The following is a 25,179-nucleotide window of genomic DNA, read 5'->3' on the forward strand; positions in this document are numbered from 1 at the left end:
CTAACTAATACTTGCTTTAAATATTTGGTGTGAATCTACCGACCTAAAGGAAGTTTGAACTTAGGAGGCGTAGGTCGTGACTCGGTCTACTATCCTTTTCGGTGGAGTGGGCTATGGGCAGGATAGTGTCTGTAGCTTTAGAGAGCACTGGGCCCAAGAGAACGAAAAGGTGAGAATCAAGATGCTGAGCATTAGAGAATTTATCATTTTATTTTGATTTGATTAATTTTCATACAGTCCGCATAGGACTATTTTCTCTGCAAAGAGTAGTGATATTAAAGAATGTTATCCCGGGGTGCCTGGGTGGCGCAGTCGGTTAAGCGTCCGACTTCAGCCAGGTCACGATCTCGCGGTCTGTGAGTTCGAGCCCCGCGTCGGGCTCTGGGCTGATGGCTCAGAGCCTGGAGCCTGTTTCCGATTCTGTGTCTCCCTCTCTCTCTGCCCCTCGCCCGTTCATGCTCTGTCTCTCTCTGTCCCAAAAATAAATAAACATTGAAAAAAAAATTAAAAAAAAAAAAAAAAAGAATGGAATCCCAAGAGTGGCACACATTCACAGTGATTTAATGACGAAGAGCCTGTTTGAGGTATTCACATGAAAATTCCTAGTCTGGTCAAGAAATTGGATTCCTTCTATCACAGCAACCCCACACGCACCCCACTGCCAATCCTCTGATTGGCAAAAAATGCACTAGATTAACTCAGAGTCTAGAGCCTCCGAATTAGACACAAGCTCCACCAGGTTTCATGAGAAGTTCCTCACAAATCTAGATGGTATCGTGATGCAGATCTACGAAGGTCATTTCAGTGTTACATTTAATGTTTATTAGCACCTGTGTTTAAGGCACATTGGGAGGCATAAGATGTCACAAATCTGACTGTGGAGGACCCATTATATGGAAAATGAACAGTCACAGCAGCAGCCCCCACATCAGAGCCATCTCGCCAGGAGACGTCATCTAGTGCTGGCTGGAGGTGGTTAGCCAGTCTGGAGGCCCATTTCAGTCCAGTAGGTGAGAACAATCATTTCATGTCCTACCTCTGCCATACAACTCTCCCAGAGCCTCCTATCAAACAAGCTGTTTCCCAGCCACCTTCTAGAATGTAGAAGACAATGCATCCCTCCAGACTTGGCCTTCTAACACAAGATGGCATGTAGCGGTCAGTAAAGCCTCAGCCCAGTTCTGTGAGGAATGAACACCTCTGGCATGTACGACGTGGCTCACCGTGATAGAACTTTCTTTCCAACATGGCTCCTCCGGTGTTGAACAAGGTATGAAGTTCGGGTGAAGCCTTTCCCACATGTGTCACACTGATAGGGTTTCTCACCAGTGTGGATTTTCTGATGTTCGATAAGGCTTCTACTCCGAGTGAAACTCCTGTCACACTCATTACATGTGTAAGGCGCGGGAGCCTCAACGTTTTCCCACCGGCTTTCCACCCTCCCCTGACTCTCCCAGGTCTCTGCACATTCACGATCCTGCACATTTTTATCGCCGTGGATCCTCTGGTGTCTGAGGAGATGTGAATTCCGCCTAAAGGCTTTGCCACACATGTTGCACTGGTACGGCTTCTCCCCTGTGTGGATTTTGTGATGTTCAAGGAGGCTGCAACTCTGGCTGAAGGTTTTCCCACACTCCTCACACTCGTAGGGCTTCTCCCCAGTGTGGGTTCTCTGGTGTTTGATGAGGTTTGAGCTGTGACTGAACACCTTGCCACATTCCTCACACTCATAGGGTTTCTCCCCAGTGTGGACTCTCTGATGGATGACGAGGGCAGAGCTCCCGATGAAGGTCTTGCCACAGTCTTCACATTCATAGGGTTTCTCCCCGGTGTGGATTCTCCTGTGTTTAGTCAGGCCTGAACTCTGAGCAAAACTCTTTCCACATTCATGACAGTAGTGCCGCCTACTTCCTGTGGCAGTTTTCTGCTTTCTCGGGAACCTGCCCTCCTGTTCGCCAGCTTCAGTGCCTTCAGGAATCTGGGCAGTGTCTTCACGCAGGGGGCGTGGTATTCCCCCAGACTCTTGTACTGGCCGGACCTCGTCCACAGGCAGGGCCCGGATCTCGGCCTCTGTTTCACCACCTGAAATAACAAGTGGCCACACGTGGTCAGTGATGCCCTGCCACGCAGGAAAGCTGTGACTACAGTTCCACATACGCGGGGATGAAGGTTTCCGTACAAGAACGAGGATGGGGACGAAGGGGAGAACGGGTGCTGGGGAGGAAGGAGACTGAGAATGGGCCTGGGGTCATTGGAAGCAGGGTGATGGGGGGTGGAGGAGGGTGGGAAGGACCGTGGTGGGGACCCTCGCCGAGGCTCTAAGTCCTGAGGACGAAGGCAGGGCCCTGCACTGGGGCTGGACTCGAGGAGGGCTGGGCAGATGGCAGCGGTAAGCAGGCACGCGTGAGGACTTGGAAGTGTTCCGTGCGACACAAGGAGAGCAGGCACATAGAAAGCGATCGTCAGTCAGGGACGGTCCTCTTGGCTCTTATCCCAGATGAAGACAGGGGCCCCAACACGACGGGCTTCGGTGCTGACAGATCTGAGCCAGAGCTCCTGCTGCACCATGGTCGAGCTGCACGAGCTCAGACGGGTCAGGCTGTCCCGTGTGTCCTGCACCCCGATCTCTAGTTCACTTCTCGCTCTCACCCTACAGTCCCACGGCCCATTTCCTGAGGACACCCCTGCTCTCGTCCTGTGTTGGAACTAGCAACAGGGAGGGGGCTAATGGTGACAGCCCTACTATGAGCCAGGCCTGTGCTCGGGGCTCTACCTGCCGTGTCCCACTTAACCCGGCCAGGATGCAGCAGGAAAGGGAAGGGAGCCAGGCCGGGAGGGTTAAAGATCGGGTCACACACGTGGTTAGTAGCTGGGTTCAGAAACGGTGGCTCTGAACACAGAATTCAGACAGCGTCTTACAGCCCAGTAGGTTCTAACTGACAAAGGAAGCCACGAAGGCCTACGACCAACCAGCCCCCGTCAGTCTTACCCGGGGAGGTCAGGCCGCCGGGGTTCTCCCGCCCTTCATCTCCGTGGAAGCTCCCCCGAGAGGAATCCAGCTGCGCCCAGCCAGAGGAGAAAGCCAGGGCCACGTCTTCCGTTTTCAGCAAGCCCTGAAACGGCACACGGGCCTCCTAGTTCCTCTTACCCAGAGTCCCTCCCGGAGCCGGGGGCTGCGCAGAGGGGCTCAGGCGGTGAGGGGACAGTCCCTGAAGGCTCCGCAGACCAAGCCAGCGCGGCACCTAACGCTACTTCTCCCGGTCTTAAGTGACGGCTTCGTCAACAAAACCACTGCGGAAGTAGAGTGACAGCACGTGAGGACAGGTGTCTCCACACAAGTGCTCCAGACACCCCTGTCTTCACACAAATACGCCAGTCGCCCGTGTCTCCACACAGATAAGCCGGACACCCTGGTCGCCACGCAAATAATCCGGACACCAGGGTAGAAGGTAAAGGGATTTGGAAAACGAAGGCCACGCCACTGCAAGGACCGGAACTGACCCCCGCTAGTGATGGTGGCTCATTTGTATTAACAGTTACTCAGATACAGTGAAACGTGGGTCTGAAGTGAGGAAAGTCAGGGAAGCCAGTGGACACCACAGAGCCTCCAGGGCGTGAAGGACCGGGTAAGAAGTTCAATCCAGTTTAAGTACAGACTGTTGCGGTCATGTGACTAGTTGAGACACGTGGGCATGCCGTATCCGTCCCGGCAAGCTTAGGGACCACGTGCTTACCCCCCGGTAACAGGGCAGGAAAGGAAAAGAAAACCTTCGGAACAAAAGCACCGTCGCAACAAAAGCTTCAGTTTGCTTTTGCAGAATCATCCTTACTGATGAAGAAGACCCCACTGAAGAAGGGGCTGGCCAAGGACACGGAGTAGGGGTCTGGGAAACAGCACCCAAGCTAGTCATGAAATAGGACGAGGCTCCCAAGTAGGCACCAGGAAGTCAGACAGCGACAGACGACACTAGCATACACGAGAAAGTTGACATCCCAGGTGGCGTTTGGCTGGAGGATGTAGACGGGGAGGGGGCGACCCTCCCAGGATGCACCCCGGTAGCGAAGGGCAGGGAGGGGCTCCAGCTCACCTGGGGCTCTGGCGGCAGCCTGGCCGCCACCACTGCGTCTCCTCTGCAGCGCCCTCCCGGGGCAAGCCCAGGACCCTGGAGAACTAGGAAGGAAAGAAGCTCTGGATGAGACGTCCCTGGCACTCAGCCTCCCCGGCCTGCGGAATCCAAGCTCAAACACTGGGCCTGGAACTTCGTACAGCGTGTGTCTTCCCAAAGGCCCGATCCCTACCCGCTCCAGTCCCGGGGCCTAGAGACCTGTGCTGTGCTCCGCCGACACACAAAATCTATGCAAAAACGGCGGGATCCTTGGAAGGGATGGTGAGTTTAAACCACATAAAACAAGCTTTTCATCTGAAGATACTCTGGGTTTTGCTTGCGAAGGGGAGAAAAGTAAGATTTCGCTTAAAATGCCTTTAGGGGTCAGTAAGGGCTTTCTGCTTTGGTTTGGAAGAACTAGAGTGAAAATAAGGCTGGAACCAGAAGGCAGAAATGGGCATCTGCTTGTACAGAACTTGCTCAGCGTCCAGAAGAACCCGAGGTCTCCCTGGAGGAGGCAAACTTTACATGGGGCACAAAACAGCCGGTTTAGCTAGAGCCCGTGTTGGAAGTCAGGACTGCGTGTTGGCCGGCGTCTCAGTGCTGTGTGTCTTGGGACACGTTCAGGGCACGTGAGAAGACACCGCAGGACATACAGCCAGTCCTGTGGAGTAAATCCTGCTATTTTCATAAGAGACCCAGGGTTGAGACATTTACACTCTCATCCGCGGTGGTCCTGTAGTCCGTGGGATATTCCGACGGGCTTTACAGAGTCTGTTCGTTTTCTTCTTGGCACTCACCACTACCGGAAGCTGTACTGTCGTGTGTATGTGCCGTCTTCCCCCCTCGAACGTAAACCCCAGTGCCACCGGGAAGGACTCTGTCTCACCAGCGGCCGGTCCTCAGCACCAACCACACCGGCTACCACGTAGGAGGCATAATTACGTGTTAAATGAATGGGGAACCGATTCTTTCCAAACCACCGTTTGAAATTTCCCTTTCAGTCTCAAAGTAGAGTCCGTCAGTGATGGCCAAATGACGTCGCGGTCAGCGCCCCTATCAGATGATCGTCAGTGAAGCTGGACCAAGTCTGCAGGTTCACGCGCCCAGAAGAGAACACTCACCTGTGCCCGGTAAGGCCCGTGATCCCAGAGATTCATGCTTGAGCAGAGCCCTCACCGGCTGGAACTGGGCACTCCGTGATCCGCGGGAAGGTGCCAGTGCTGCCATCTCGCGACAGACAAGCTCTTGGCCCTGGTCACCACCTGGGACCTAGAGGTTATTCATTCCTTTTCATTATTTGTCAGACATTTCTGGAGCACTTCCCATGTGCCTCACAGTTTCCAGGGGCACGAAAAACATTAACTCAGGTAACACAGACAACAACCTTGAGGTGGGTACCGTTACCGTGATCATTTCACCGATGAGGAAGCGAAGGCACACAGAGCGTAAGCAGTTTTCCCAAGGTCGCCCAGCTAATAAGTGGCGGTGCTAGGACGGGCGCTCAGGCAGAGGGACCCCAGAGCCCGTGCTCTTTGCCATTACCAGGTGCTCCCACGTTGTATACGTTGTGCTTTTACAAAGACTTTTGGGAACCGGTGCTGCCTCTCAAAATACTCCTATCTTATCTGACAGGTGAGGTTAATAATTTCTCGTTTATAGGGTTTTGTTACTGGTTTTGAGAACCAAGAAAGAAGATCACAGAATGTGAAATCACCTAACGCAGGACACACGGTCTATCCCCACTAAAAGGTGGCTTCCACGCATTTATGGGCAAATTGCACTTGTCAAGTTACTTTCTCACGTGCAGCTCAGAACTCCCCACATCTTCTGTAATGACTGAGGAGGCTGAAGCCAAGAGACTTGAAACGCCTTCACTGTGAAGGGCTCGCGGGCAGTGGGCCCCAGTGCAGACCCGGATCTCCTGGTCAGTGGTCAGCAGGCTCTGGCTGCAGTCCCCTGAAGGAACATTAACTGGTGCACAGAGGACACCACCTTACAACAGACTGGCAAAGCAAGAAGAGGTGGGGAGATCAACCTGTTTTCCACCAGGGGGGTTCTCTAGCCTGGGGTCCTTGGACTCCTCCCATGTGGTCCATGAACTTGGAATAGGAAAGGAGTAGTTTTATTGTTACCAGCCTCTAAGGGAACATGGCCTTTCCTTCTATTATAAATTGAAGCAGCGATCATGTGGCATCAGCCACGGCACTTCGCCACCAATAGAAATTGCAGATGTTTTGGGGCGCCTGGGTGGCTCAGTTCGAGCCCCGCATCGGGGTCTGTTCTGACACCTTAGAGCCTGGATGGAGGCTGCCTTGGATTCTGTGTCTCCCTCTCTCTCTCTGCCCCTTCCCCGCTCATGCTCTGTCTCTCTCAAAAATAAACACTTAAAATTTTTTAAAAAGAAAAATTGCAGATGTTTTCACACCACATTACGGCACAACGAACAGTGTCAAAGTCACTCATGCTTCTAACGACTTTGAAACTGCACCCGGGCTATTGGGCCTGTGCCCAGGTCTTACTGATTAGTGCCACATTTTAAAAAAACACGCATAACGTTGTCACTAATTTGTTTAACGCTTTGCTGGCTGTATTTCAACATAATCGAGTTCTTCTGTGATCCTTCATGTATCTAAAAATTCTGTTACAAGGAAGGCCCCACGGACTCCACCCGAGTGGCAGAGAGAGAGAGAGGGAGAGAGACGGAGGGAGAAGTTCCGATGTTGACGGCACGCCCCGCCCTCGGCCCGAGACTTGGGTTAGAAACCGGGCTCGGGGCCTCTACCTGCGGTGTCGGCGCCTCCAGCTGTCTCTGCAGGTGCTCCAGGAGCACCACCACCTCGTCCCCTTTCTCCGGGTGCTGTCCCCGCACCCAGGCCTGGAGCTCGGCGGGCAGGATGGTCAGGAACTGCTCCAGCACCAGCAGCTCCAGGATCTGCTCCTTGGTGTGTATATCCGGGCTCAGCCACTGGCGGCACAGCTCGCGGAGCCGGCTCAGCGCCTCGCGGGGCCCCTCGGCCTCAGGGTAGCGGAAGCCCCGGAAGCGCCGGCGCGAGTGTTCAGGACCCCGATGGGGGCTGGCGTCCCGCACGGGGGCAGAGGCCTCTCCGGCTTCCGTCTTCGCCACCAGAGGCCCCATGTGGTTCTCTGTGGGCTGGGCGTCCCAGGCTGTGCTCTCCGCCGATTCTCCAGCCATCCTGGATCTGGCTCTAGTGGGCCGCCGTGCTCCTGCAGGAGGATCCTGCCGGTGGAAAATCACTATTAACCAGCGACAGTGCTGGCAGCCCCCTCGCTCAGGCCCGGGGGCCCAGACATTGCCAGGGGGCAGCTGCGGTTTCTTCTAGCTCCATCCTCTGCAGCACCTGAAACCATAATCCCACAACAGGTTCCTAGGGATCCCTGGGGGTGGGCCTGAAACCCCCCACCCCCCATCTCAAGACTAGTCAGGAAAGAAACAGTGACTGCTCAGATCATCCCATTTGCAGCCTGCTCTATGGGTGGCCTAGTTCTAAGACCCCAAGGAGTCCTGCCCAGGTCCCAGGATTTGAATATGATGTAGCTTGTAGCTCTCATGCCTGGACTGAGCACAAAGAACTGAATTCCACCAACTTCCACGAGCTTGTAAGCAGATCCCACCCCAGAAACGCCCTACCAGCACCCTGAATTGGCCTTGGAAGACTGTAAGATGAGTCTGCTGAGCCTGCCTGGCTTCTGACCTACGGGATGGGGAATATCTGGCCGTTTTAAGCAGATAGATTGTGTAGGTTGTCACGCAGCAGCGGAAAGTGAATGCCAGCTCCTTTTCTGCCATTAAGGCCGCACATTTGGGGGAAGAGATTAGGAAAAGGCAGGCCCTGAATCAAAAGCAACAGGACTGGATTTAAGCCCTGGACACCTGCCAGCGGGGCTCCCAGTTCTCTCTGATGTTAGTCTTGCCCAAACAACAGGCATAAAACTGACCCAAATTCAGCTGAAAGTAGGGCTTCCCTCGGCCCCTCCCAGCTTTGGGCTGGAGATCTTTAGTGTCTGTGAGGAACATCAAAGCAGTGGAAACCACCACCGTGTGCTGCAGAGTGGCTGCACCTCGTCCTTAGCAATCCTCACCCTGCCATTCTTCCTCCCCTTCAAGCTGAACTTCTTGAAAGGAAACATCCAGACTCCGACTGCAGTACCGGCCTCCCGCTGGCCTTCGGCACACTGTCAGCAGCAAGCCACCAGCGGTGACCACTGAGAGCTCCTGTGCCAGAGGTGCACCCCCAGCTGGCCTTTTCCATGGCTGCTTCTCAAGAAGCTGATGCTGCTGTCCACTTCCGGAAACAGTCTTGTCCCCGATCCCGGGCCCCACTCCTGCTTTTCTCCTTCCCATTTCTTTCCAGGCCCCATTTACAGCCTGGTCAGGTGAACTCTCCCGCCAGACAGCCAGGCTCATGATCTTGGCTCCACTGCTTCCTTACTGAGTGGCCGTGGCAAATTAGTCCACATCTCTGCCTCACCTCCCCCACCGTACCAGGGATATTGTGAGCATTAAGTATGTGCATACAGTTCTTGTGACACTGCCTGGCTGGTGGTAAGTAGCACGTAAATGTCAGCTAATAGCATATAGTTCACTGGCCTTTCTCCATTCTGTTCTTCACCCTTTCCTTTCTCCACATTCTTCCCCAGGACTGTCTTTAACCACCTGCAAGATTTTAACTCTCACTTCTAGGCTAAAGACTCCTAATCCCTATTCTGAACTTCCTCCCAGGCAGTTCTGGCTGGAAATAAATACCTACAAATAAACCCAATTCAGACCATGCTGGTTTTCTTCCCCCTACTCTGCTCCTTCCCCAGTCTGGCATTCTCTAGAAACAGCAGCACCACCTGCCAGGTTTTCCCTCATCTATTCTACCCTTGGGATGTCTCCAGAGCTGTCCCTTCTTGTCTGCTCTTGCCCTTGTCCTGGCCCAGGCCCTCAGCACTGTCTCTAGCCTTTTCTGCTTTCAATGCCTCTCTTCCTCCCCACCTTCCCCCCCAAGGGACCTCTTCTAAAATACATACTTAAGTCCCTCCTCTGCCATTCCTTTTTTTTTTTTTTTTTATGTTTGTTTATTCTTGAGAGAGAGGGAGAGAGAGAATCCCAAGCAGGCTCCAGGCTCTGAGATGTCAGCATAGAGCCTGATATGGGGCTCAAACTCATGAACAGTGAGATCATGACCTAAGCCAAAGTCGGACACTTAACCGACTGAGCCACCCAGGTGCCCCTTTCCGCTGCCATTCTTACCCAAGTAAAGCACTTGTTTCTTCTCACACCCACTACTCATCCTCTGTCCCCATGAATTGGTAAATAAACTCTGGTCCTGCAGGCTGAGAACTGCTAAATGCACCCAGCCAAGGAGCCAGTGGGGCTCAGGTAGGGCTCACCATCCAAGGCCCTCAGATGGTGTCCAGTCAACGGAGGTATCGGCTTTTCAGCGGGCACAAAGTTTGCCCAAATCTGTAGGAGGCCAGCTGCTGCCCTGACAGCTTAACGTAGTATTTGTTTCCAGGATGTCACATCTCTGCAGGCCAGCCACGCCAGCTCTGAAGCTGGAATGCCCCCTGCCTAGCACCTTTTCCACCCTCTTAGGCAGAATGAGGTCTCCTCCCCTCACACTTCCTACCTTCCTCAGGAAAACCAAACAAGAGAGCTTATGGAAAGCACACCGGAGTACTCAAATTCGTATGAAAAACAACAGTCCTTGTGCATCTTTGTTCTCTATTTAAAATTCTGCCAAACCTGATGGACTGTGAGCCTCCTGCCAACAGCTCTGTCTTTAGCTTACCCATGTGTGTATTCCTAGGTCCTGACATGTAGTAAGTGAACCGATGAATGAATGCAAAAGCATTAGAGACGAAGGGTGCCTGCTTGGCTCAGTCAGTACACCATTTGACTTTTGACCCTGGGGTTGTGAGTTCAAGCCCCCCCAAGTTGGGTGAGGAGCCTACTTTTTAAAAAAAAGCACTAGGTAATTAGTTATTTCTGTAAACCATGGATTCTCCACTTGGACACCACTGACATTTTGGTGGGATTAACTGTGTGTCTGGGAGGCTGGGGGTGCTTCCCAGTAGAGTAGGATGTTCAGCAACCCCCCCCCCCACCCACTAAATGCCAGTAGCTCCGTCCACCCCCAGTTATGACAATCGAAAAAATGTCTCCAGACATTGCTGAATTTTACCTTGGGAGCTAAAGGGCCATAGTTTAGAAACCCTGCATTCACAGAATGTGCTTAGTCTCAGTTTGGGAGTAACTTGGGACCAGAGGAGGACTCCCCTGGCAGGTGAGTCAGGGCAAAGCTGCCCCCAGGGAACAGAGGCAGGCACTGTAGGGACCCAGGTGTCCCCTGGTTGGACACCGGCAGCAGAAGGGTGTGCAAACAGGCTGGGGGTCTGTGTCCCCTGCAGACAGTCCCAAGGAGGAGCCAAGGGAAGGGTGACCACTGCTCTGACACTGGGGAGTGTCAGATGTCAGGAGGGTCACAGGACAGCCACCTCACAGGACAGCAGGCATTAACCATAACTAGTGCCAGCACCAGGCTGCATAAACTCCCACTCCTCGTGGTTAGAATACGGGCATGAGGGTCACATCCCACCTCTGCCACTTGTTTGCTGAGTGACGCTGGACATGTTGCCTATTAACTTCTCGGTGCCTCGGTCTCCCTGTCTCTAAAAGGGAGATAACAAAAGGGTCTACTTCGTGCAGTTACACATGTGATCTCTGTAAAGCACTTAAGAACGCTGTCTGATACACAGAAGCATTTATTGGAATAAATGGAAAAGGATGGGATTATAGATCCGTCCCCTCCAATTTTAGCACAGACAGGTAAGAAAACTCTTCCCCCACCTTTCCTGCCACTCCCCCCGCCCCATGAGTCCACTGATCCAGGAAAGGGAGAAGAGTGGAAGGGAGAGCCCTATCAGGCTCTGCACTGACAGTGCGGGGCCTGCTTGGAATTCTCTCTCTTCTCTCTGCCCCTCCCCTGCTCGCTCTCTTAAAACAAATAAACATCAAAAAAAAAAAAAAAAAAGAGAGAAAGAGAGAGGAGGAGGGAAAGAAAAATGTCATAGATTAAAAAGGATTGAATAGACAAATCAGCCAAATGCAAACGGTAAATTGTATTTGGACCCTATAGGGGAAAAAAATAAAACCAGCTGTAAAAAGGTCATTTCAGGAGTGCCTGGCTGGCTCAGTCAGTAGAGCATGCAACTCTTGACCCTGGGGTTGTGAGTTTGAGCCCCACGTTAGGTGTAGAGATTACTTAAAAATAAAATCTTAGGGGCGCCTGGGTGGCTCAGTCGGTTGAGCATCCAACTTCGGCTCAGGTCATGATCTCATAGTTCATGAGTTCTAGCCCCGAGTTGGGCTCTGTGCTGACAGCTCAGAGCCTGGAGCCTGCTTCAGATTCTGTGCCTCCCTCTCTCTTCCCCTCCCCTGCTCATGCTCTGTCTCTCAAAAATAAACAATAAAAAAATAAAAATAAGAAAAAATCTTAAAAGACATATTTCAAACAATGAGGAAAATTTGAATACAATATTAAGGAATTACCGGCAATTTTGTTGAGTGTGATAATGCTATGATTACATTAAAAATCCTATTTGTTAGAAATTAACATTGACGTACTGTAGTTGTATTTATGGATGAACAGAGATGATCGCTGGAATTTTCCTTGAAGTACTGAAAGAAAGAGGGAAACAAGGGAAGGAAGGATGGGGGGGGCAAGGGAAAGAAAGAGAGAGGAAGGAGGGGATAGAGGTATGAAAGAAAATGGCCAAAACAGGGGCTCCTGGGTGGTTCAATTGGTTAAGCTTTCGACTCTTGTTCTTGGCTCACGTCAAGATCTCACGGTTTGTTTAAGTTTGAGCTCCCTGTCGGGCTGTGCACTGATGGTGCAGAGCCTGGTTGGGATTCTCTCTCTCCCTTTCTGCCCCTCCCCTGCTCACACTCTGTCAAAATAAACTTAAACAAGAAAAAAGAGGGGCGCCTGGGTGGCGCAGTCGGTTAAGCGTCCGACTTCAGCCAGGTCACGATCTCGCGGTCCAGGAGTTCGAGCCCCGCGTCGGGCTCTGGGCTGAGGCTCAGAGCCTGGAGCCTGTTTCCGATTCTGTGTCTCCCCCTCTCTCTGCCCCTCCCCCGTTCATGCTCTGTCTCTCTCTGTTCCAAAAGTAAATAAACGTTGAAAAAAAAATTAAAAAAAAAAAAAAAAAAGAAAATGGACATAGATAGTAGTTGTTAAAGCTCAGTGATGGGCATACTGGGGTTCATGGTAGTGTTCTCTCTACATTGATCTAGGTTAGACATTCCCCCACCCTCCATTTAAAAATTAACATGCTACCTTCCTTTTTCCCTTCCTGAGCAATACAGTCTAGAAGCATTTAGGTGGGGTCACACGAGGTGAGAAGGCCTCGGCCAGCCACCTGGGAGCCCAAGTGGTGTGAGGAGGGCGTCCCCAGAGCTAGGGGGAGGCACGTGTGACAGGAAGATTAGCACTGATTCATCACTACCATCAATCTCACATTCCCCATCCAGGTTTCACCACCGGTGGTACTTGGGGTCTAAGCCCAAATGAACAGAGTGAGAAGGCACTGGATTGGGGGACCTGCTATAAACAGGAAGTGTGATCAAGTAAGTAAATATCTTGAAGATAAGGAGAGAATTTCTCATTATCATAGAAGAGAGTTACAAATATGGAAAAAAATCCAGTGTAAGTCCTGTTATTAGGACTGGAGTTAAAGGTGTTGGTATGAACTCAGTTTCCCAAACTAATAGTAACAAGGAAACCTACAAGTAGAAACACTAAGTTACAGACGAATACATCAGGCTAGCACCTAGGGCTCTCCTGGAGGCTTGCAAACTGGAAGATCTGCAGCTCGGGGATAGGACCCGTGACCTCTAACACTGGGGTCCGAACCTTCACTGTTAAACCATTCCTGCTCCTAGTGAATCCAGGCGCCCCGAGGAAGGGGCACTCCCAAATTTTAAAGCCTTGGGGGAGTCTCAGCATCACAACACACAACACATACCAGCTTGGGTCTTTGCTTAGGGACAGGCTCTTCTTGAGAGTATTTTATTTTCCTTTCTAAAATAGAGAAATCGTTCATCACGAAGAAAACTGACAGATGGCCCTAAAACTTAAACGTAAGAAAAGCCAAGGTCATTCATGAAAGAGAACAGGCCGTCATAATGAGAAGTAACAATAGCAATGATAACAGCAAATCTTTGAATCGTTCTTACTCTGTGCCTGGTGCGTGTTACGCATCTTAACTCGCTGAAGCCTCACAACAACCCCACGACTTAGGTGCTATCATTTTCCCCGGTTTACAAAGCAGTCAGGTGAGGCACAGAGAGGTCAAGGGACCGGCCAAAAGCCACAAAGCCAATACGTGGGGGATGAATCGAACGAGGCGGCCCGACCGCACAGAGACTTAGGACGCGGGCACTGACCTTGTCTTCGAATGGAGCGCGACCTGACCCCATCGTCGCGGCGGGTGTGTGTGCGTGCGTGTGTGTGTGTGTGTGTGTGTGTGACCCGGAGTCCCGATTGCACACACTGCGAGGCTGCGGCACCTACCCGGAGGCGGGCGCTGCCTCCCCGGGGTCCCCTCGCGGGAGGAGGCGGCTCCTCGGCAACCCCAACCGGACCCGGGGAGCCGGCTCGCCGCACCCCAACAGTTCCGAAAGTAGCGCCCCCGGGGCGGGGCGGGGCGGGGCTGCGGCTGCGGCTGCGCTAAGGACTTTTGGGCCTCTCTAGCCGCCGCCGGCCGCCACTCGGTGGCCCGAGCCACCAGAGCTCCCCGCGTCTGACTTCCGCGTGCGCTGCGTGGTCTCCGCCACCTGCGAGCCTGGCGCGTGGCTGTCAGCGTGCACTCGGTGGTCCTGGCCGCCTGTGCTCCTGGAAGTAGTCTCCTCACTGGTCCCCCTTCGTCTCAGATGCTTCCCATCCTGCGACCACAGCCACAGTAACATGTGCTCCCATCACCTAACTTCTGTTGAGGGACCAGTACAAGTCCCATCCTGCGCCATCCAGCAGTGGTCACACACAGTCCTGTCGTGCTTCTCCTCCTGCTTCTCTCCGTGCTCCTCCCCTGGTCCTCGTCCGATGCTCCCCGCGCTCCTCCGTGATCCTCCGATGCCCTCCGCGCTCCTCTGATGCTCCTCCCCGGATCCTCGTCCGATGCTCTCCGCGCTCCTCCCTGATTCTCCCCGGATGCTCCCCGCGCTACGCCAGCTCTCCTATGCCTTCTGGGCCGCCTATTCGGCTTAGTACGGATGTGTGTGTTCTAAGTACAGAGCGGTCACTACAGCCTGGTCGATTTACAAACATTTATTTCATTTCGGCTACACATCAGCTTTATGTAGTCACTTGTTCACGTGTCCGCGTCTCCTCCTCGACTCCGAGAATCCAGACGACGGTCAAGAGTAAATCAATCACCCCCACAACCACCATCTCCTGTGGTGCGGCCAACACCGAGAGAGCCACGGGTGGCGAGCGCTGGAACTGGCGGAACTGCTGCGTACTCGAGGCCGCCCAAGCGGGAGGGCTGGCGGGGCTCGCGGGAGCCGGAGCTGGGCGGCGGGGTGGCCACCGAGACGCAGCGACCTGCGGGGTCCTAGAGAGGCCAGGAAAGCTCCTGGAAGACAGCGGGGCTCAGGCGGCTGACGAACTTCCGGCCTTCACGGCCGCTTGGTTGCCAGGGCGCCGCTACCGCCGCGGCCCTGGAGCTTCTCTGGACCCGAGGTGAGTTTCGGATCCCTCGCCCCTCGCCCCTCGCCCCGGGCTCCCGGAAGACGGTCCCGCCCCGTCGGGCGGTGGGAGAGACCCCCGCAGGGGGCGGGGAAGAGGCGCTCGGCGGCGAGTCCTGCTCCCCGGGAAAGGCCGGACTCCCCGGTACCCGCCCCCTGTGCGTCGCCAGTGTTAGCATTATTGCATCTGTTTTTTCTCTAAATATTTCGAAAGACCTCACAAGCGTCATGACTTGTCATTCCTAGTTTAAAAATCGAGGTTTTATGGAAGCAAATCACTAACGCACCTGACTAGATGTAGGAGCATTCCCTAAGATCACCTAACACCTAGTCGCTAGTCGTCCTACGGATGTCTCTTCCAACTGATGTGCACCAACTAGGATCCAGCTAAAGACTATTCATTGCAAGCAGTTGTCTTTTAACATTTAAAAACGAGTCCTGCCTTTCCCCTCGCTTCTCCCCGTCCGTTGAAGGGAGGAGTTGACAGACCTCCAGGAGGAGAGCACCGTCGTTTCTGGATTTACCTGCGGTTCCTCTACTCGTCGTTGCAGTTGGTCGTGCTTTGGGTTGTATTTTACAACACACGTGGTTTACGATTTTTGTGATCTCTCTGTTGCTAATGCGCTGAAGCTAATAAGAAAAATGCTCTTTTATGCTTTTTCCTCCCGTGTTTTTAGTTCAGCTAAGGAACAGGAGGACGCATGTGTTTGCTGCCTGGCACATCACTGACAGTATCTGTGAGTTCTTTAGTGGGTTATAGGTAATTCTAGGAGCTGACTGTTAGGGGTGGCTCAGTAGGTTGAGCGTCCGACTCTTGATTGCTGCTCAGGTCATGATCTCATGGTTTGTGGAATCGAGCCCCAAGTCAGGCTCTGTGCTGACAGTGTGGAGTCTGCTTGGGATTCTACCCCCCACTCACTCTCTGTCTCTCTCTGTCTCTCTTTCTCTCTCTGTCTCTCAAAATAAGTAAATAAACTTAAAAAAAAGAAAGAAAGAAGCTGAATACTGGATTTAGGATGAGCTCACTTACTTCCTCCAGGAGTCTGCCTGAACACACCTCCAAAATCATGCCTTGTATTTCACCAAATTGTAATTCTCTCCCCTTGAGCTCTAAACTCTGTAAACCCAGCTCTTAGCACAGCTCCATAAACATCTGTCCAAAGACTGAAGCATTTTTGTACAGTAAAAATTAAGCTGTTTTGCCTTTCAGTTGTATTTTTCAGAGTTAAGCAAACTTGAAGAATACATTATTCAGGCGGAAGTCTTTCTGGATCCCCTGCGACGGCCTCCCTCCCCACTCTTCTTTCACCTCTGGGCTTTTCGGCTTGCACTTTGGCTCCACCGTCATTCCTTAAGCTCATTCGCCATCCAGTAGCAGAGCTTCTTAAAACATGAATCCAGTCTCTTCACTTCCCTTCGTAAAAGCCTACTGTGACTTTTGCGCTTCAAATGAAACCCATGTTCCTGGCCCTGCACGATCCGGCTTGTCTTGCCGGCCTAATTCTTTGCCACTCTTCACTCTTCTGTCTGTATCTGCTCCAGCCTTTCATGTGTGTGACCACATGGGCCTTGAACGGTGTCACATGCTCTTCCTGGCCCCCATCTCTGCTTTTTGCGTGGCTCACTTCCTGTTTGCTGTTAAGGGCTCAGCTTACACGTTTACCTCCCACCCACCTGTCTTAACAGGTCCTCCATTTATTTGGTAACTCAGTGGTTGGTTTTCCTCACAGTACTTCCCACAACTGTCACTGTATCATTTGCCTCCTCGCTTTTACCATTGTTGCTCTTACTTTTGTCTTTCATAAGCCCCAGCAAAACAGGGGCGGGCTCTGTCTTCTCGACGATTATATCTCTGGTGCCTCGCTGAGTGGCCTGATGCATTGTAGGTGCTCAGGGAACGTTTACGGAGTAAAATGAGTGAGGAAATGGCAACATCGATCTAGCACACAGGAATCGACATCAGAAGAAATCAGATAGGAAAACTTTGAAACTTTGAGTGTGTAACAAAAACGGCACCAAATCTGTCCACTATATTTTAGAAATGCAAGTTGTCAAAACTCAATTTCTTGCAGTTGTAGGACAGAAGTTCCTGGTAAAACTGAGGTCCCCCTTTCCTTGCTGGCTGCCAGCAGGACACTGGTCTCAGCTTCCTTTACACGTGGCCCCTTCCTCCAGCGACCAGCCAGCAAATGTGCATCAAATCCTCCTCATGCTTCAAATCTCTGACTTCCTCATCTGCTACCAGCCAGAGAATAGTCTACATTTAAAGAGATCATGTAAGGGAGCACCAGGGCGGCCCAGAGGGTTCAGTGTCTAACTCTTGATTTCAGCTCAGGTCATGATCCCCACCCCACCCTCCGTTGGGCTACACATGGAGCCTGCTTGAGATTCTCTCTCCCTGTGTCCCCTCCCCTACTCATGCTCTCTCTCTCTCTCTCTTTCTGTCTCTAAAATAAAGTTTAAAAAATTTTAAAAAGTCATAGAAGTAGTGTAGCCCCACCCAGAGATCTATCTTCCTCTCATAAGGTCCACTAATTAGTAACCTTAATTATGTTGCTGCGTGAACTGGAGAGACTCCCTGGCCCTGAGGCTTTCACCTAGTAATCCCAAGGATGTCACCAAAGGGTCTTGGTCACATAAAGAATTCAATGACGGGGGCACCTGGGTGACTCAGTTAAGCATCCGACTTCAGCTAATGTCATGATCTTGTGGTTTGTGGGTTAAGCCCCACGTTGAGCTCTGTGCTGACAGCTCAGAGCCTGGAGACTGCTTCAGATTCTGTGTCTCCCTCTCTCTCTGCCCTCCCCCACTTGTGCTCTGTCTCTCTCTCTCTCTCTCTCTCTCTCAAAAATAAGTAAACATTAAAAAAATTTTTTTTTAACTCATTACATTTGGTTCATCAGATGTGTATCAGCTACCTGCTTCCTCCTAGGAAATCAGATGACACCAAATTGTACTTAATTGAATCAGGGCACTTAATTGAATAAATCAGGTAAGTAAAACATTGAAGAAAGTTCCATCCATAATTTTATGGCAAATGTAGACTTGTACATCTTCTAGGCATTTTGTCATAAGAGGTGTCTGAGATCTGTAGCAAGTTGGGATGTGATCGGGAGTGGAGAGAGACCTGGGAGCGCCAGATAATGCTGACAGATCCCTGGGGGGGTGGGGGGGGAAGCTTGGGGAGAAGGGAAAGAGGGTGTTTCCCGTCCTTCTTCCCTTCCCGTTCCTTGCCACGTCTTGATGAAATGAAAAGGGAAAATTCATTTCTTGGTCCACAAACCTCCATGAGTAAAGACAGGTTCAGGGCGGCACGAGAGCAGGAGGTAAGATCTCACCCGGCAGCTGTGGGGAGAACAGACAGAGGCTGCCCGCCTGTGGCTTTGGGCGTGTGGAGGATTTGCCTGCGCTGCTCCGGGGTTCTTGGCAGCATTAAGCATAATCACAGAACAGTTGTTGCCTGTAAATGTAACCCCGTGGTAAGCCACACTTTTAACAATCATGAAGTTAAATGCAAATCCATAGTTAGGACTTCCCAGGCTTACAGTCTTCTTGGACTGAAGACTCAAAAAACCTTTACTGCAGTAAAGAGTAAAAACAATGCAGTTGGCCGTGGACATTGGCAAAGCATAAGCTCCAGTCTCCGTGACTCTCCCGTTTTCTCAACACCATAACGTTGTTCATGTAGATATCACACGAGCGTCTGTCTCCCCCACCGTAAGCGCCATAAAGGCAAGGACCAAGTCTGTTTCCTCTCACCGCTCTGACCTGAGCACTATGCCAGGCATCTGGTCAGCACATGTATTTGAATGAGTGGGATAAATGCATTTTCCCGCAATAAAGTACAACTGGAAAACTTGTAAATTCTCTCAGACATTGATAATTCTATTTTTTAATGTTTATTTTTGAGAGAGAGAGAGGCAGCAAGTAGGGGATGGGCGAAGAGAGAGGGAGACACAGAATCCGAAGCAGGCTCCAGGCTGTGAGCTGTCAGCACAGAGCCCGCCCGACACGGGGCTCGAACTCACAAACTGCAGGATCATGACCTGAGCCGAAGTCGGACGTTTAACTGAGCCCCCCAGGCACCCCAGTAATTCTGTTAACACTGGGCTGAGGCCATGTATAAAACTCAAATGCTACCATTAAAGTAAACTGTCAGTGTGACCACCATTCGGCCTCCCAGCTTACAGTCCACAACCCTGCAACATATTCTCACGATTTCCTTCCTGAATCTTCCTCAGTATTTCTAAACACAGATCTAATGCTGTGACAGTGACACGAAAGCCTCACTGCCCCTCAGTTTTCCGTAGGATAGAGTCTAAACATCTCAGCCTGGAGTTCAAGGCTGTTTTCTGTTCCCACCTTCCCTCTTCCCACACGTTTTCTGCCCATACCCTGTAATCTGTAGTCCAGCCACCAGCACCCACACTGGTCCCTAGATCTTCTGTGCCCTGTAACCTTAGAGAGCTTTGGTCCTGTTGGGTCTCCTCCCGTCGCCCTCTCTTTGCCTGACAACTTCCTGTTTGTTATTTTAGGCCTAATTCAAATGCATTTGCCCGTAAGCCACATGTTTTCACTGCTCCGTACCCAGTCAGAATGATCTTTTCCTACTCTTTGCTTTCTGGATATTTGGTTAAATCCTCTGTTATAGCACTCATCACTTGATTTTTTTTTTCACGTTTATTTATTTTTCAGAGACAGAGACAGAGCGTGAGCAGGGGAGGGGCAGAGAGGGAGGGAATCACAGAATCAGAAGCAGGTTCCAGGCTCTGAGCTGTCAGCACAGAGCCCGACGTGGGGCTCAAACCCATGAGTCGTGAGATTGTGACCTGAGCCGAAGTCGGACGCTCACCCGACTGAGCCACCCCGGCGCCCCCATCATTTGATTTTACAGCTAGTCTTGTGTGTCCTGTTCTTTACCTGAGGCTACTGTGTATTGACTGTCTAGCAGGTTTTTAAATCACTATTTATTTTTGTTTGTTTTCTCGCAATAAGAATTTCAAATGATACAAAAATCAGGAAAAGTAGAGAGTATTCTGTGTAAAGTAGATTTCCCTTGTTCTTGTTCTGCACCTGCCTGGTTCCCTCCCCAGTGGCCAAGGCCGTGTCTCAGTTTTTCGTGGCCATAATAACATGGTGTAACAACCGTAAAACTTGGCGGCCTGCAGCAATACACATTTATTTAGCACAAGAATCTGTGGGGTGCAGCTGATTGGGCAGGGCTTACCCGCGTATCTGCAGCGAGCTGGGGGGCCGCCGAGCGGCTCGGCAGACGCGTCCAGGCTCACACGTCTGGGGGCCAGCTGCCTGTCAGCTGAGCCGGGAGTGTCCGTGTGCCTCTGTCATCGGGGGGGGTCCTCCTCCTCACGGTCGTGGAGAGCAAGCCCGGGGGCTGTGTCACACAAGTTCTTCCCAAACCTTTGTTTGTGTCGCATTTGCTGATGGCACAGTGGCCAGGTCCGGTCACGTGGTTGAGCACAGACTCCCAGTGGGAAGGCGCTGGAAAGAGTGAGGAGGCCGGGCGGTTACGTGCCACATGCTTTTCTCCAGATTCCGGACAAAGGTAAGTAAAAGCCTAGATGTACTCTCATGAACATAAACGGTAGCACGATGCTCGCTGTTCCCGTGCTTTACTTTTTCTCCCGGCACTTTTTCACTCCCGTGAATATGTAATGTTTTATCGTCAGGTGTGTGCTCTTCAAGAAGAGCAGGCCAGGGAGCCTTGAATCCGCTTCCCTTGCCCGGGCTGGGGCGAGCCTTCTGAGCAGGATGGCTTCGGCGGAGGAGCAGCCCGGACTTAGAGCCGTGAAGGTGGAGGAGGACCGTGTCTGGGACCAGGAGACCTTCCTTCGAGAGAGCGGCATTTCTACTCAGGAGGCCTCCCGCCAACTTTTCAGGCACTTTTGTTACCAAGAGTCCCCCGGGCCCCGGGAGGCGCTGCGCCGGCTCCGCGAGCTGTGCCGCCAGTGGCTGCGGCCCGAGACGCACAGCAAGGAGCAGATCCTGGAGCTGCTGGTGCTGGAGCAGTTCCTGACCGTCCTGCCCGCCGAGCTCCAGGCCTGGGTGCGGGGACAGCACCCGGAGAGCGGGGACGAGGTGGTGACGGCGCTGGAGGGTCTGGAGAGGGAGTTCAGTGAGCCTGAGAACCAGGTGAGAGTAGGAAGATGGGCTCCCAGACGCCGCGCACCGAGTGACCCGGGCCAGCTGGCTGCGGCCAGTTCTCAGTTTCTGTGTAACAAACTACCCCCAAGCGTGATGGCTTAAACAACCCCAGCACTACCTCACGGACCCTGTGCGTCAGGACCTAGGGAGCTGCTTAGGAGGGTCTCTCACGGGGTTGCCGTGAAGATTTGTTTTCTTAACTTGGATTGTCTTTTTACCAGTCCTCTGAGGCTGGGGTGATCTAACCCACTCTCCTGAGGTGGAGAGGGAAACTGAGGCACAGAGCAACAGGGCCTTACAGTGAGTCAGGGCCACAGGCCCCCCATTAATCCCGCCACCCAGAACCCAGACACGGTGAGGCGAGGTGTAGCGCCGGGGTCGCTGGAGTGGGTGGCCGCAGGGCTGGGGCCTATTCCAGCCCCGTGCACAGGGAGCCCCCTTCCAGCTTGCCTGGGGCTGGTGGATCCACTTCTGAGACTGCTCCCCCCGTGCTGGTGGGCGCCCCAGTTCCTCACTGGTGTTGGCCGGAGGGCTTAGTTCTTTGCCGCGTGGGTTTCTGCCTCGGCTGAGTGTCCTCACGCATCAGCTGTCTTCCCTGAGAGAGACAGACAGACAGACAGAGAGAAAAGGAGCATGAGGATAGAGCCACAGTGCTTTGTATGACTTAGTCTCAGCAGAAGTTGTAGACCATTGCTTCTGAGTCACTAAGTACAGCTCACACTCAAGGGGAGGGAATCAGGCAGGAGTAGGGATTGAACTCTGGGCCTGTCCCCATGCCGTCCCTCTACACAATGTTTCGGACAGTTCCTTCCATAGTATATTAGCCTGGGCTCCCGTGTCCCTCTCTTATGAACCCAAATATACCTACCTGCCTCCAGGCCCCAGACGATGCCCCTGGCCATTCAGAAGTGCTGTCAGAGGATGGGGTGCATGTGAAGGCCAAGCAGGAATCAAGAGCCATCCAGCTTCAGGCCACGGTGACACAGCTCCAATGTGAATCTCTTGGTCCCCACAAATTTGGGGAACAAGGTAAGGACTTTGATGGGTCCACCTGGGATCTCTGGTGGCCCTGTGTAGGGTAGCAGTTAAGACCGTGGACTCTGGGGTCAGAGTGCCTGTGTTGTAACTTAAGCACGGCCACTTAGCAGCTCTGTGACATTGGGCAGGCCAGGTGGCCATCCGGCACCTTTGGTTGACGCCTCCATGGGATGGAAATAAATCATCACAGTCCCAGAGTCGTTTGGGGATTTGCGGAGTTAATGTGTGTGAAAGAGGTGGAACCGCGCCTGCTTACACACCTCCTTTCGGGAGCCTCGCCCTCTCCGGGGCCCCTGCAGCCATCGCAGCAGTGCTCCTGACCCCTCTCTGGTCTCAGGTTCCTCCGGAGCCCTTGTCTTCCTCACTCCGCCAGTTCTGTGCTCTTAGAACGCGTGTGCTTGGACAGGATCTTCCGATGCCCCGTCCCGTGGCTGTGCTGCCCCTAAAGGACAAAGACGTGACGTTGTCCGTGCACTTACCGTTCCAGGTGCCGACGTTGTACCAGAAAGCCAGGAGTCGGCCGTGCGGCAAGAAGTTTTGAAGGAAATGGAACGTTTTGGAAATAGCCGACTCCAAAGAGACGCTCCCCTGGACTCTCAGTGCCGGGAAGCTTGGAAGCGGGAGAGCAGGGCGGGAAAGCCGAGGGGACGCGCCGCCGGAGAGCGACCGCACAGGTGCAGCGAGTGCGGGAAAGGCTTCGCTCAGAGCTCCGTCCTCACTCAGCACCAGAGAACCCACACCGGGGAGAAGCCCTACGAGTGCGAGGAGTGCGGGAGAGCCTTCAGCCAGCGCTCCGGCCTGGTCGAGCATCAGCGGAGCCACACCGGGGAGAAGCCCTACGTGTGCGACGAGTGCGGGAGAGCCTTCAGTGCCAGCAACGGCCTCATCAGACACAGGAGGATCCACACGGGGGAGAAGCCCTACGGCTGTGAGGAGTGCGGGAGAGCCTTCCGCCTGAGCTCGTACCTCGTTCAGCACCAGAGGATCCACACGGGGGAGAAGCGCTACCGCTGTGGCGAGTGCGGGAAGGCCTTCAGCCAGAACGCGGGGCTCTTCCAGCATCTCCGCGTCCACACGGGGGAGAAGCCCTTCCAGTGCGGCCAGTGCGGCAAGCGCTTTAGCCGGCGGACCCTGCTCGGCAAGCACCAGAGGAGCCACACTGGGGAGAGACCGTACACGTGTGACGAGTGCGGGAAGGCCTTCGGCCACCACTGCAACCTCATCAGGCATTTTAGAATCCATACCGTTGCCAAACCGGACTAATTCCCCGGACCCCCAGACTCCTAGACGGGGCCGTCTTGGAGAGTCGGCTTTTCACGTGGCTCATTTGGTTTGGGCCAAATTTACGGTGCTCCGGAACGACTAGCTCGTCTGCAGACGCGGTGCCGGGGTCTCCTGGTGAACGGCCGTGGTTGTGGGCGGTTCCGGGCACCCCCCTTCTTCCCGATCCTTTGGTTCGTTTCTAATGATTTCCCTCAAAAGAGACCGAAATCACCTGGAAATAAATTGCTGCGGAGGGGCTGTTCTTGGGTGATACTGAATACTGAACAACTCTGAAAAACTGGTTTCTGTGTATGTGTATACGTTTTAAAGATTGGGTAAATCCAGGAGCGCCGGGGGCCTCAGTATACTCTTTAAAGATTAGGTAAATCCATGGGGCGCCTGGGTGGCGCAGTCGGATAAGCGTCCGACTTCAGCCAGGTCACGATCTCACGGTCCGTGAGTTCGAGCCCCGCGTCGGGCTCTGTGCTGTCAGTTCAGAGCCTGGAGCTTGCTTCGGATCCTGTGTGTCTCTCTCGGTTCCTCCCCCACTCATGTTCTCTCTCTCTCTCTCTCTCTCTCTCTCTCTCAAAAAATGAATAAACATTAAAAAAAATTTAAAGATTGGGTGAATTCAAAGAATATTAAGACGAGGTGCTTCCCATCCCCCCCCCCCCCCCCCCCCCCCGTAAAAGCTACATTTTATACACACCTAAGGGCTGGGAATGAGAATCAGTGGCGTGGTCTCCCAGAGGAATGTGGTGGACGACCATCAGAGGGGGTGGTGTACTCTCTAAGCAGCGTTGTCCGTGGCGTGAAACGTGTGATCCTGACAGCTTAGAGCGCTGTGTGCCGGGATCTTAAAATACAGACTCTAATTCCAAAGGTCGGAGCGGAGCCCAGCAATCTGCATTTTCAGCAGGCTCCCGGCGCTGCTGCTGGTTCCCAGAGCACCAAGGCCACGAGGCCCTTCGGAAATGCGAAGGGGCGCCAGGCCGGTGCGGTTTCCCTCCCGCCCCCTCCGTCCTGCAGCCTCGGTGGTCGGCGGCGTGTAGTCCCCAGAGCTGTGCTCCCGCGCAAGAGGGCGGAGGGGGAGGCGGTGTCTGGCGCAGGCAAATCCAGCCCGACCTTCACCCGGGGAGTCTGAAAGACGCCCTCCATGCTCGCCTAGAGAAAGCTGCGGTCCTCGTCCTTCGTGCCTGAGCTGTGCCTGAGCTCCGGGGGTGAAGGCCCAGGGGCTGCCCCGCGCCCACGAGCACACCGCAGACCTGCCGGCCCTCACCCCCGGCCCTCCCGGGGACCCTGGGCATCCAGGACCCAGGGACCGGGTCCCCGCTGAGGTGTCTGTACCTGCCCCTCCCACGTACCGCCCTGAACTGGAGCCTGCCCCTCTGGGGTCCCCACCGCAGGGCTCCGCACGTTCCCGTCTCCTTCCCTCCTTCCCTTCTCTATTCGGGAAGGCAAAGAAAAGCCCACAGAGGAGAAAGCAGCCACAGGAAGCCAGAGGGACAAAAGAGAAAAGCAGGGGGTGGGGGAGAGGAGGCCTTCTGAGGGGTGCAGGGGGAGAGTCTGGAAGAAAGGCCTCATTAAGGGCGTGCCTGCAGCAGGGAGAAAATGGAAGGGAGAATCTGGGAATGTTTTCATTTTATTTTTCAGGTTCTGTTTCAATAACCTGGTCCAAGTGTTGCCCAGTAAACTGGGGAGACTCTGGGCCCTGGAGTCTAGACCCAGCCTGTCCCAGAGATGTTTATTTTAAACAGGAGGTTTTCGGTCTGATCAGAAGAATCCCAGGCGATTTGTAGATACTCCAAAATTTGATAAGCATTATTCTAGGATAATCCAAATGAGCGACACAAG

At 53.1% G+C, this 25,179-nt stretch overlaps 2 protein-coding genes across 3 annotated transcripts; one reads left to right on the plus strand and one right to left on the minus strand.

Moving 5' to 3' along the window:
* Positions 1 to 1,219: 1,219 nt before the first annotated feature.
* On the minus strand, positions 1,220 to 13,820 carry LOC101087838 (zinc finger protein with KRAB and SCAN domains 4-like). The gene is made up of 7 exons (XM_023254659.2): positions 13,143 to 13,820; positions 11,743 to 11,796; positions 6,892 to 7,347; positions 5,231 to 5,378; positions 4,089 to 4,171; positions 2,990 to 3,113; positions 1,220 to 2,082 (listed from the first exon to the last, which is right to left on the minus strand). Exons 1-7 carry the CDS (start codon positions 13,218 to 13,220, stop codon positions 1,220 to 1,222), a joined length of 1,806 nt encoding a protein of 601 aa, XP_023110427.2. The 5' UTR covers positions 13,221 to 13,820.
* Positions 13,821 to 13,966: 146 nt separating this feature from the next.
* Positions 13,967 to 23,627, plus strand: ZSCAN31 (zinc finger and SCAN domain containing 31). 2 transcript variants are annotated; one of them, XM_006931335.4, is made up of 4 exons: positions 13,967 to 14,857; positions 20,550 to 21,012; positions 21,903 to 22,053; positions 22,550 to 23,627. In XM_006931335.4, exons 1-4 carry the CDS (start codon positions 14,355 to 14,357, stop codon positions 23,323 to 23,325), a joined length of 1,893 nt encoding a protein of 630 aa, XP_006931397.1. In that variant the 5' UTR covers positions 13,967 to 14,354; the 3' UTR covers positions 23,326 to 23,627. The 2 variants fall into 2 exon arrangements, with proteins under 2 accessions (XP_006931397.1, XP_006931400.1); XM_006931338.5 differs by lacking the exon at positions 13,967 to 14,857 and adding an exon at positions 20,304 to 20,425.
* The last annotated feature ends 1,552 nt before the right edge of the window (positions 23,628 to 25,179 follow it).

The sequence above is a fragment of the Felis catus genome, chromosome B2 (assembly GCF_018350175.1).
Source record: "Felis catus isolate Fca126 chromosome B2, F.catus_Fca126_mat1.0, whole genome shotgun sequence".
In the NCBI taxonomy this organism is placed as follows: Eukaryota; Metazoa; Chordata; class Mammalia; order Carnivora; family Felidae; genus Felis; species Felis catus.

What these genes read in the sequence shown, in the direction of transcription:
- LOC101087838 (XM_023254659.2), bottom strand. Translation starts at nt 13,220, where the DNA reads ATGAACGATTTCTCTATTTTAGAAAGGAAAATAAAATACTCTCAAGAA. An exon ending in TGGAGGCGCCGACACCGCAG is followed by an intron (nt 5,379 to 6,891) that starts GTAGAGGCCCCG and finishes AATAACCTCTAG; the next exon opens with GTCCCAGGTGGTGACCAGGG. An exon ending in CGGCGGCCTGACCTCCCCGG is followed by an intron (nt 2,083 to 2,989) that starts GTAAGACTGACG and finishes TTGTTATTTCAG; the next exon opens with GTGGTGAAACAGAGGCCGAG.
- ZSCAN31 (XM_006931335.4), top strand. Translation starts at nt 14,355, where the DNA reads ATGCCTTCTGGGCCGCCTATTCGGCTTAGTACGGATGTGTGTGTTCTA. An exon ending in TCAGTGAGCCTGAGAACCAG is followed by an intron (nt 21,013 to 21,902) that starts GTGAGAGTAGGA and finishes ACCTGCCTCCAG; the next exon opens with GCCCCAGACGATGCCCCTGG. An exon ending in CCACAAATTTGGGGAACAAG is followed by an intron (nt 22,054 to 22,549) that starts GTAAGGACTTTG and finishes TTACCGTTCCAG; the next exon opens with GTGCCGACGTTGTACCAGAA.